We start from the raw sequence: 12625 nt of genomic DNA on the forward strand, positions 1-12625 counted from the left end.
ATAGTCATCAAGAAAATAAAGTTGCTGATTCACTGCCTTACACTGAAACCCTTTGTTTTTCCCTCCTCTTCCTTCCTCTTTATAAGAAGACACTTCTGAGAAAGAGCACATTTCAGGGACCCACTTGATGTGATGTTTTCTTGGTTGCCTAAATCTTTCATCTGCAGATCGTGATTCCTGTAACTGCAGGGGGACCAGCCCCACCCTTTCCTCTGGAGGACCACCCCTCTAGGGTCTCTGAGGAACAATGGAAGTCTTGGGGTTCCTCAGACTGGAAGCCAGTGGCCCCATGGTGATGGTAGCCCTGTCAGTGGTCCTCTTGGTTCTCCTGAAGTGGTAAGTGCAGCCAGCATGTTCCAATGACTGTGACATTGTCACAGGAATAGCAGCCGTGGAGCCCTGCTGGAGCCGGGGTGGGGTATGTGGGAGTGTGTTTTTCTTCCCCTCTAATCTAGAGGGAGTTGAGTATTAACACAGCTTCAGAACTGAAAGCAAACAGCCAGGTTAATCTTTTGCTCAAATGCACGAGATGGAGGTGTCAGGAAAGACTGGTGATTCAGTGGCTGAGAACGCTACACGTAATTAAGTTTGAAAGAGATGGAAAAGGCAACAAATTGGAAAGGTTTGGGGAGAAGTAGCTCCTTGCACCCCCATCCTATCTTCTCACCTCGTTTTTCTAAGATCCTCTCCCCAGGTTGCATTTACAGCAGATGCAGCCTCTTGGGTCTGATGACATTAAAAACAAAAAAAGATATAGGAGCTGTCTGGCAACGTGGGCCACTTCGTAGAATGTCATTGACAGGGATTTCTGTAGGTTTAAGGGCAAAGTGGTGGAACTAATTTCCTCATTTTCTAATATTTGATGGATTCCAACGAATGCAGTGTGTGCAGTGCCACAAAGTCTGAGACCCTGGGGGAATCTCAAATTTAAACTGGGAGTAACCTCCCATGATTTACTTAATTCAACAGGAGGTTTTCTGAAGTCTGGCTTGATCGAAGGCTGGATGGAAGGCCCCACAATATGTTCTATTTGTGCATATTCACCCTGTCGGCAAAACTTATTAAAGTTACCCACTCCATCAAAAGCACCTGCATTTAGGCGGCTCTGGTTTTTGAGGGGAAAGTGGAAAAAATAATGGAGAACTTCAGTTTGAACGGAATTTCAATTTATGTCTCCGGTAGTAATAAAGCTTCCTCTAGATTAATAACTGGGAAAGTACTTTGAAAAGCATCAAGCATTATGCAAATGTGAGGTGTTATTCTTTTGGAATTTGCATGGCTGAAAATGGAATTTGCGTCTGATGTTCTAGGATGATGAAATTACCTCTTGGAAATTGGCTCTGAAACCCAGCTTCAGTCCCAGTGCTGTTTTGCTTTCTAACTGGTTTCATTATCTTTTGAACTTTTCTCAGTGTGGCTTATCTTGCCTTGAAACCAGCCACATGCAAACCCAGGAGCAAGTGGTACCCCCTCTCCCCCCCAACTCCATTCATCCACCTCAGCTTCTGCTCAGAGATGAGATGCACTTAGCGCAGTGCCTGACACGGAGCAGGTGCTCAGTAGATGCCGGCCACTATCATTAACTATCATTTATATAACCTAAACGCACAGGAAAGTAAGTCTTCAGTGCTAGGTATATTTAAAATTTCTCATTAATATGCTTATTAATATTAATTTCTCATCGACAGCTGTGCTCTGATTGTGATTCTCAAAGTGTGTCCAACCTGAGGCCTCCAGGTGGTCTCGCAGCATCATTGTTTCTATTGCACACTTCACTGCGCTTCTGTTTCTGTCTTTATTGGGTCTTTTTAATTTCCGTAGTCTTGACTTCCAGCTCAGTGCCTGATATACAGTACGACCTCGATAAACGTCTGATGAATGGATGAGTGAATTGCATACATTACTGTTGCTCTGGTCACGGAAAGAGGCATGTGTCCTGACTGATAAGTTGGCTGTAACTGGGTGTTTCTAATCAGCGTAGATCAGAGTCACGGCCAATAACACCATACCATTCAGCAAGGCAGTTGTGCATTTGTAATGTGTTCTGGGGCCATGCTAATACCCTGGGTCAAAGACACAGAGATAGGAGAGATGCATGAAGCAGAGATGGTGAATAGGAAGCGAGGGCCGACTTCTACCGGTTCTTGCAAAAATATTTATGGATTTGTTCATGTGTGCCAGGCATGGCGTGAGGCCCTGGTACAAGGTCAGAAAACAGGAGGTCTGGGTCAGATGCCCAAGGCTGGGGAGACGTGCAGGTTCTGGGTGAGCTCGGGGTCTGTTGAGGATAACGCCAAAGAGAAGGAGGCAGCAGGAGGGAGTAGCCATGGCCGTGGCCGTGGCTCTGGTGCTCCTGGGTCTATCCCTTGATCAGCTCAAGGTCACCATCCTTGGGCTCTCAACCCTCCTCTTCCAGGCAAGACTCCAGGGAGCCTCTGAGCAACAGACATCAGCTTGAATGCGGCAGGGCCTCCCTCCAGCTTCATTTTCTCGACAGGGTGCATGTGGGAGACAGAGGGGCAGTCTGGGAGAGCTGGGGGTGGAGAGACCCTCACAGCCATGTGACCCCGAGGAGATCTTGTGGAGGGTGCTGTCCTCAACGTTTAAACTCTTTAGTCTTTCCTTTAAGAGTTCCCCCTGCCATTGGACCAGGCAAGTGTGCAATGAGAGCCTTGACTCTGGAAAGGTAACAAGAGGAGGACCACTTCTTGTCTGCTCAACGAGCCTAGGAGTTCTTTCAAGGCAGGACAGAGGTCCTGTATCTCATTGCAGTTCTGGAAACTTCTGTCCATGACTCAGATGTTCTTCTAGCGTCTGGTTGAATGCGGGTAAAGGGAAGAAGTACACATTCATCAGCCCAGCACCCGGGACGTAGGGTTTGGTCCCTGACTCAGCGGCTTCCTCCACCAGGCTCTGACCCCAACCTGCGGGCCTGGCAGTTCTGTGAACAGTCACGTTGCTGCAGGCGTCCGTGCCTCTGCCCTTGCTGGTCTCCATGCTTGGAATCCCCTTCCTCCTCTCTTTCCTTCAAGGAGCTCAGGGGTACCTCCTCAGGGAAGCTTCTCCTGTTTGCCCAAGACACTGAGAAGTCCCACTCACTGTTGTTTTCCTCATCACTCTCATCTCCACCACCACCCTTGCATGCAGTTGGTGCCTAATAAATGTTGGCTCGACTCTCCCCTGGCATTTTTCTTTCTTTCTTTTTTTCTTTCTTTTTTTTTTGGCCACACCATGCAGCTTGCGGGATCTTAGTTCCCTGACCAGGGATTGAACCTGGGCCAGTCCTGGACAGTGAGCCACTGCACTGCCAGGGAATTCCCATCCACTGATATTTTCTTGCTGGTTCTTCTCTTAGGCAGCACAGCTCAATGCAAATCTAATTCTTCTGCCCACGTGCGTCACCCTTTTCCTGAAAGCCTATTGTGTTTTCAGTTTGGACCAACTTGGTGTCCACGTTTCTAATAGTTACAAGTGCACTGTTTTTGAATCTCCACTCACCTTGTAAAGCAAGACCATGGCACGTACTTAATAAACACTTCTTAATTATTAAGTGTTGTGTGAATTTAGAAAGAAGACACAAGAGTCAATTTCATCTAAAAAGAGACTAATATAACATAGGCATAGTATATTTTGATAGTTTTCCCCAAACTGCATTTGACACAATTTTTTGATGACAGTCACTTAAAGTGACAGTTATGAGGCTGAGCGGTGTGCACTGGGGTCTGAGGAGATCACGGCTGTTCCACTGGGGCTGCAGATGAGCTGGTATGTAGAATACATTAGCTAGAAGCCCATGGAGCACACGCGAAGGTGATCTAAACTTGTGATAAAACATTTTTTAAACTCATTTTTTCTGTATAAAATTGTTGGAAATGCTGACTTCCGGAAGAGATTTGAGGTACAAGAAATAAGTTGTGTGAGTTGAATAGTGGTAGAGGCAATCTTAAGTATAGTGTATTTAAACTTTCAAGTGTACCTACGAACTGGCAGCTTTTGGTAAGATGAGGGTTTCTTTATTAAGAAAGAGTGTAAGGACTCCCTATATAATTATGTACAAATTCATCTGCCCCATCCATACAGACAGAAAGTAGATTAGTGGTTGCCAGGGGCTGGAGGAGGGGAGAAGGAAGTGACTGCTGATAGGTATGGAGTTTCTTTTAGGGCTGATGAAAATGTTCTGAAATTAGACGATGGTGATGGTGGCACAACTCTGTGAATGTACTAAAACCATTGAATCACATACTTTAATAAAAGGATGAATTTTATGACGTGTGAATTATATTGCAATAAAAAAATTCATGTACCCAGAAAAAAAACAAAAAAAGAAAGAGAGAAAGAATATAAAGAAATAGCCCCGATATTAATAGTGGTTTTCTTCCAATGGTGGGATTATGGGTGATTTTTTTCTTCCTTTAGTCTTTCTGTATCTTCCATATTCTTTTTTTAAATGAATATCAATTATTGAGCAAAAAAGAGAAATTTTACTAAAAAGAACAGGGAATTGCTCCTCTTTAGTGCTGAAGAGGAAAGCAGTTTTATGCTTTGGGCATAGAGGTCTTGAGACTGTAAGCTAACTATTTCTACAGCGAAGTGGAAGGTACAGGGGAGTTTGGGGTAATCAGGGAGCTTCTTGGCTGATGAAGCAGTGAGAAAAGTAAATCGTGGTTGTTGCATTAAGTAACTAAACAGTCAAAGCAGTTAAATATATAAATATGGTGGAAACTGAGAAGAGTTGTCTTGGGAAGGTGGAAGGGCTTTCAACGCCAAGCTGCATTTAAATCTCAGGAGCCTGAGACCAAGAGGTATAAATCAAATGGACATTAAAATAGGAATCAGGGTAAGTTAGCGTTCTGATCTTGTCTCATTCTAAGACCAGGTTAAATTAAATTGTGAATGGTGATTATTAAGACTTAAGACTACAATGAAAAAGTCCATCCCTGTACTTGGAAGTTTCTTTCTCAGAGAGCTTCTTTTACATGTGGAAAAACTGGATTCTAATTCTAGACCTACATCTAATCACAGGCCATATTTAAAAGAAACCACTGCTCTCTGGGATGCAAGATGGTTCAACATATACAAATCAATAAACATGATACACCACATTAACAGAATGAAGAATAAAAAATCCTATAATTATCTCAATACATGCAGAAAAAGCATTTGACAAAATTCAACTTCCTTTCATGATAAACACTCTCAACAAACTCGGTATAGAAGGAATGTACCTCAACATGATAAAGGCCATAGTATATGACAAACTCGCAGCTAACACCATAATCAACAGTGAGAAGCTGAAAGTTTTCTGTCTAAGATCAGTAACAAGACAAGAATGCTCACTCTTGTCGCTTTTATTCAGCATAATGCCAGAAGTCCTAGCCAGAGCAATTAGACAAGAAAAGGAAATAATGGGCATCCAAATGGGAAAGGAAGAAGTAAAAATACCTCTGTTTGCAGAGCATATGATCTTATATATGCAAAATCCTAAGGACTCACAAAAACAAACTGTTAGAACTAATTAATGAATTCATTAAAGTTGCAGGATAGAAAATCAACATAAAAAATCAGTTGTATTCCTACGTACTAACAACAGATTATCTGAAAAAGAAATCAATCCCATTTACAATAGCATCAAAGAGAATAAACTACTTAAGGATAAATTTAACTAAGGAGGTAAAAGATCTACGCACTGAAAATTATACGACACTGATGAAAAAAATGGAAAAGGTTGCAAAGTACATGGAAGGATATCCTGTTTTATGCATGGGAAGAACTAATATTGTTAAAATGTTCATACTACCCAAAGTGATCTACAAAGTCAATGCAACCCCTATCAAAATTCCAATGGCATTTTCCACAGAAATAGAAAAAAATCCTAAAATTTGTATGGATCCACAAAAGACTCTGAATCGTCAAAACAATCCTGAGAAAGAAGAACAAATGTGGAGGCATTGCAATTCCTTTTTTTTTTTTTTTTTGGGCCACGCAGCTTGTGGGATATTAGTTCCTGACCAGGGATCAAACCTGTGCCCCCCTGCAGTGGAAGCACAGAGTCCTAACCACTGGACAGCCAGGAAATTCCCCATCACAATTCCTGATTTCAAACTATATTACAAAGCTATAGTAGTCAAAACAGTATGGTTCTGGGCTTCCCTGGTGGCGCAGTGGTTGAGAGTCTGCCTGCCAATGCAGGGGACACGGGTTCGTGCCCCCGTCCGGGAAGATTCCACATGCTGCGTAGCGGCTGGGCCTGTGAGCCATGGCTGCTGAGCCTGCGCGTCCGGAGACTGTGCTCCACAACGGAAGAGGCCACAGCAGTGAGAGGCCCGCGTACCGCAAAACAAAACAAAACAAAACAAAAAAACAGTATGGTTCTGGAATAAAAACAGACACATAGATCAATGGAACAGAATAAAACATCCAGAAACAAACGGTCAATTAATTTTTGACACAGGATTCAAAAATACACAATGGGGAAAGGATAGTCTCTTCAATAAATGATGTTGGGAAAACTAGATAATCATATGCAAAGTAATGAAATTGGACCCTTATCTTATACCATAACCAAACAAAAAACTCAAATTGGATTAACAACTTAAATGTAAGACCTGAAACTGTAAAAATCCTAGAAGAAAACAGAGCAAAAGCCCCACGACGTTGGTCTCGGCAATGATGTTTTGGTGTTTTCGACACTAAAAGCACAGGCAACAAAAGCACAAATAAGTCAGTGGGACTGCGTCAAACTAAAAGTTTCTGCACAGCAAAGGAAACACTGAACAAAATGAAAGGCCACCCAGTACCTTCTAGATTTACTCCATGACTGCTTCATCTGTTGATGGTCTTGCTTGGGCTGGTCTGTGCTGAATGCAGCTGCAGCTGCTGGTGGTGGAAAAGAAGTCAGATAAGACCCAATGGGTCCACTAGTGACTGCTCCCTCTCCTGCCTGGGCCCCCTACTCTTCCTCAGTGGCAGTTCCTATGGTGCTGATTTTCCCAGGAGCCGGGAAATACTCTCCGGAAGTGGCTTTAGGGGGCCTTTCAGCTTCGTGCATGATTTTTTTTTTTTTTTTTTTTTTTTTTTTTGCGGTACTCGGGCCTCTCACTGCTATAGCCTGTCCCACCGCGGAGCACAGGCTCCGGACGCGCAGGCTCAGCGGCCATGGCTCACGGGCCCAGCCGCTCCGCGGCGCGCGGGATCCTCCCGGACCGGGGCACGAACCCACGCCCCCTGCATCGGCAGGCGGACTCTCAACCACCGCGCCACCAGGGAAGCCCTCTCGTGCACGATTCTTGCTTCTCGCCTTCCAGCCCCAATCCTTCAGCCTTTCTGGGTCTCCAGCCAGTCACAGGTGGCTTTGGAAAGCAGAAAGGTCTTGGTCTAGGTCTTGAAACGCAGGGAAGGATTAGCAGAGGAGGGTGGACATTTTAGGTGGGCAAGTATCACAGGTGAAGGCAACGTTGGGGTTTGTAGCATTTGGTGGAACAGACCATTCAGAGTGTGAATAATAGATGCATCTTAGAAATACATTTTAAAGGCCGTGGATAATTTCCAGCGTCCCAGAGCATGTAGAGAAGGATGAACGCTATTTGCCTTTTTTATTTTTTGTGCTTTTGTCTAGGCTATTATGGGTACTTCAGTTTAATAATTCAGTGATGAGCTTGGAGATAAAATTGAGCCCCTTATGAAAACTAGGTCTGTGTTTCCTTGAGGGCCATTTTCACACAATATTATTTCTTGTTTTCTCTCTTTTAAATAGCTATACACAATATCCCCAGCCTTCTTCTCACTTTATTGATTTTCCAGAACGAGAGTACGAGTTGTGATTATAAAGTAAGGTGACTGATTATTTTAGCATACATACCAGAACTTATACAGCCAAATGAATTTTATGACCTTCCAAGGCAGTTTCCTGATAGGCTATACCCTTACTGCAGATATGCCATATCAGAAAACACATTCTTAGCACTTTTCTTTGGGAACCGTCCTTGCTGTGTGAATGCGGTTTTTTGACCGCCCTCAAGGCAACAAATCATCGTCTTTGTTGAGAACGGATTGATTTTTTAAAAACAGCCCCAATTTTGGCAGCTAAGTGACTAGACGGGGTAATATTATTTTTAATCCAAAACAAAATATGATTATAAGACAATAAAACTTGTTGTTCTTTACTGAGAAGTTTATGAGGCATTTCTGGAAGCCGGGGGGATTCTGTCAGGCCCCACTCACTGGGCCTATGAGTTGCTCTTAGTTTAGCTTTGTTTTAAAGAAAACAACAGCAATAATCTTAACCCTTATGGTTAGACCTCTTCTCATCTTGTAAGGAATTCAGGCTTGTGGAATTGGTAGCATCGACTCTTCGGTCAGAGATGAAAGGAGAATCTCATTCATTCTATAAACAAAGCAGACCGTCGGATTTACGTCGGTGCCTTACTGAGCTGCTTGAGTCAATGCTTGGTGCTACTCTCCTGGGAGGACAGTGGTTCTTCCAGAAATAAAGCCACTGAACGGACCCTCCCCTCCACCCCCGAGTACCATGATAACAACCTACCAAATAGACTGTCATCTGCCACTGAGGGCAAGGGCCTCATCTTTGGGAACCTGAACAGCGTGGCAAGGACTTGTTTCTGTTTGTAAAAATGACGTACGTCTCAACAAGGGGGCGAGACTTTGGGGAGAGCAGGGACAGGGGGCAGGTCTCGCGCTGCTGTGGATGGGCACTTCAATTATTAAGCGCCACCTTGTCCCTGGTTTGCCAGAAATCTGTGACGCTGCACAATGTCCTGGGGGTGGGGGAGGGGCGTCATCTGAGTGGGGAGACCCCCGCCATCTCAGGTGTCTTTGGGCCCCCAGGCAGAGCCCGGTACGGGGCTACCCTGCAGGGCCATCCTAAACCTCTGGGTGGCCTTGCGAAGGTGTGTTTCTTAGGTTTCGCCTCAGCAGATGGAAATTTCTGAATATGGTCCCAGAAACAGATGGATTTTTTTGCTCAGTTTTCTGGGAAAATCGTGTCAGAGAATGACAGCAAGGCCAACCTCTACCAAGAGTGGCTTCAACCACAACCCCATTTCCCCAGCCCTGCCCAGAACACCCCAGAGAGAGCCAGCTCCGGGCACCAAACCCAGCAGCTGCCTCTGCCCTCTGAGCTGGAAGGTGACCTGAAATCCTCCCCGAGCCTCCTTCCTCCACCCCTTCTCTGCGCACTCTGCCTGCACATCACAGACTCCTGCTGCCCGAATGCCCTCCCCTCTCTGTTTCAACGAAATCCCACCCACCCCTCAAAACCTTGTCCAAACGTTGCTCTTCCTGAACGTCTCCTTAGCCAGGCCAACCCTCAAGAGCCTGGCCTCCTTTGAACTCCAGCAGTGCCTGCTGTCCCTTGGCACACACTGTATTATTCTATTGTTCATGCCTGTGTCCTATTTCCTAGCCTGATGATAAGGCCCCGAGGGCAGGGGCTGAATCTTAAGATGGTGAGTGCCTTGTGCATAGTAGCTGCTCAGTAAACGTTAATGATCACAATCACGGCGCTGCTTCCAAACGACTGTCGTCACGTGTGCGTGCAAGCCAGTCTCCCTCTGACTGGCACACTAGTGCCACCATGTTCTCAACATCTGGCAGAATGCTTTGCGTACGGGTCGTTGAAAGAGTAAATAAATTCCTTCTTAGTTCATACCCTCATTGAATGCTGAAGGCTTTCTAGGCTGTGTGCTGGGTCTACCTCATTGATGGGCTATGGACCACATGCCCATGAACTCAGATACATAAAGTAACTGTCACGTTAGAAATCAAAGGGCGAGGCTCTGATGCAAAAGGAAGGGATGGGATAGAATGCAGGACACAGCCATTTAGAAGATGAGGTATGCGGGGAGCACAGAACACTTGGTGTGTGAGCGGGGCGTCCTGACCACAGTGTAGGGAAGGGGACGCATCCAGCCCCCAGCAGAGGCATCAAAGGGCAAATACTTCCTTCTTCACTGTTTCATTAACCGCTGATCCCCACAGTTCCAAGCACCGCTATCTAAACTCTTCACCAACATCTGCTGTTTATATTATTTCCCCATAGGTTCTGTGTTCTATTGTCCAAACAACGATGTATATTTAAGTAATGAATGATTTATTTTCCCATTTTAATTATTCAAAGACAAGCCGATGGAAGCTCTGCCAATGAGAACAGTGATCGATGAGAGAACCAGCATTAGGGTACCAGGTTATAATTCTGCTCCGAAGCAAAGAAACTTGACATTTTAGTTAACCTGCACAATCTTATTGTCAATAAAGGCACGATTTACATTTAGGCTCTTTGCAATGTTGAAAATGTCTCACGTACCCCCTTCCTATCTTTGCAAATCAATAGGCATCTGGGAAGCCCAGGCTGTGAGCACTGTAAAGCACAGTCAGTTATACATTTAATGGTTTCAACACTGTCTGTACACAGAGAGTGACCAAAATTGGTAGCATCGTCTCATGATATAAGGGAGATAACTGGGAAGTTCTTAGGAGAAATATGGCACTGTGGAAATCAGCAAGACCTTTCCAGTTGAGGGCAGATGCACTTTTTCCACTGGAGGACCTTGGGCAAGTCACTCCATCCTTGCCAGTTTCCTCACTGATAAGAGGGGGCTGACGGTCCCTGGCTCTCAGCATACGGCATCCTTTCCACCCAGCCCCCCAGGCCAGCTCTCCCTCACCCCTCCCAGTTAGCCCAGTCTTGTTTCCTAAGTGGTGTCTGAATCCTTTCCCCTCTTTCTCCTCTTCTACTCTGTAGTTCAGGATTTCAAGAGCGTCCCTTGGCTGGAAATAGACACCCAGCTGATTTCCCTACCTCGTGTCTTGTGCCCCTCAAATTTGTCCTCCAACTCTGCAGCCGGAAGAACACACCAGAATCTCACCGCTGCTTCAGAAAACCCTCCCGTGGCCCTCCCCGCCTGGGGAACCGGTCTCCCTGGCTGGCGCAGGAGGCCCTCTCTGGCCTGGTCCCATCCACTTCCGCGTGGTCACTTCCTCACCTGGCCCCTTGCCCTCCAGTTCTCCCCACGCCACACTGTTTGCCCTCAATTTCCTTCCCTCTCCTGGGGTGCTCTTCACCCCTTCATTCCGGCGAGAGCCCTGCATCTCCTGTGGTCTTGGCCCTACCACAGCCGGTACCTTCTCTCTCTCTCTCTCGTACCACTTCCCTGGCTCCCCCATTGGAAGGTGAGCAGAACTGGGTCTTACCCAGCTTTCCCCTGAGGTGCCTAGCACTGTGCCTGTACACTTCTGTTGGGTAATAGGCATTCGATGATTTGTTGATCGAAGCTGAATTAAGAGGGACGGTGTATAGGATTTCATGTGGCACATGCTTGGCATATAAAGACACAAACTCACGTTAGCGGCTCTTTGCTGCTATGAATATCCTCATAGAGAATTTCCATTTATTTCTGGATGCATGTCACTGCAGCCAGCTGCCACCCCTACATGTTATAAAACAAAATTTCACTGAATTGAACTCTGGATCTCAATAAAAATTTCATCTTTATAATTCAGGCAAGACTGGGCTGTGTGTCGAAGTTCATCTCTGCGTGGTTTATGAGGGAAGGCTTGCTAAACAAAATCTTAGTGCAAAGGTGACTGTTGAACCCATTTAAGAAAATAAACTATTCCCAAGCACGTTAGCCGACGTTAGTCCATCAACACCGCCTTTAAAAAACACACTAAAACCACTTCACTCTTGGCTGCCTTTCCCCACATGTGTAATGGTCCAGAGCTTGGGCTTTGGAACCTGATTGCCTGGGTTCAAGTCCTGGATAGCTTCGTGACCTTAAGGACGTTTTTAAGGTCGCTGTGCCTCAGTTCACCCAGTTTTAAGTAGGGATAATAACAGTGCTCACCTCACGGCGTGCTGGAAGGATTAAACTCGGAGCAGTGCTGGGCACGGTTAATGTTCAGTAAGTGTTAGCTATGGTTACCCCATTATTAACTGCAGGTTTGGACTCCACCATAATCGCATAGGTGCTAGGTAGGTAGATCGTGGTTTTTATTTTATCATTTTAAAATACCGTTTGGAATTCTCACATGATCCCCAAGACGGCACTGAAGTGAACAGTGAAGAGAGCCATGTGTCAAACACGTGGCCTCATTTTGAACGATCTTGAGCTTATACCATAAGGTAGCTTTTGGTCTTGAACGAGTAAGATGGGGTTTAAAAAATACCTATTGGATTTAGCAACTAAGAAGTTTTCGGTGATGTTGGAGGTGGTAAGAATAGACGCCAGATTGCAGCAGGTTTAGAAGTGACTGGGGAAGAAGAATAGCCTTTGTTTCGCTGGTTGACACGTGCCTTGCCCTTGGGTTTGAGAACTTGAAGTGCGAACGATGCATAGCCAATCAGTAAATAAATCCTGGGAAGTTCTCACTCTGTTCTCTCTCACAGACCAGACCTCTGGTTTCCTGCACACTTGTCCAAGCCCCTGCCTCCGTTATCCCTTTATTATGACACCGTAAACGTTTCTTGGCAGGTTCAGTTCTCTCCCGTCTTAAAACATACAAGTGAGTCAGCCGACCAACAGGCACCTCTTCTCTGACTACATATGCTCCACCTCTGCCACGACTGCATCTCATCCCTCCCTTCCCAGTCAAGACCCCACGCTTGCTC

The 12625-nt window shown here is 45.5% G+C and overlaps 1 protein-coding gene across 2 annotated transcripts in view; it reads left to right on the top strand.

Moving 5' to 3' along the window:
- Positions 1-247: 247 nt before the first annotated feature.
- Positions 248-12625, top strand: part of TBXAS1 (thromboxane A synthase 1) — a gene marked incomplete at its 5' end in the record, with an annotated part of 149540 nt that continues 137162 nt past the window's right edge. For both annotated transcript variants that reach the window (XM_082846987.1, XM_082846988.1), the window contains one exon: positions 248-336. In XM_082846987.1, coding sequence (XP_082703113.1) covers positions 248-336 — 89 coding nt within the window. The remainder of the gene's footprint in view (positions 337-12625) is intronic.

This window comes from Leucopleurus acutus, assembly GCF_964270905.1.
Source record: "Leucopleurus acutus genome assembly, chromosome: 9".
In the NCBI taxonomy this organism is placed as follows: Eukaryota; Metazoa; Chordata; class Mammalia; order Artiodactyla; family Delphinidae; genus Leucopleurus; species Leucopleurus acutus.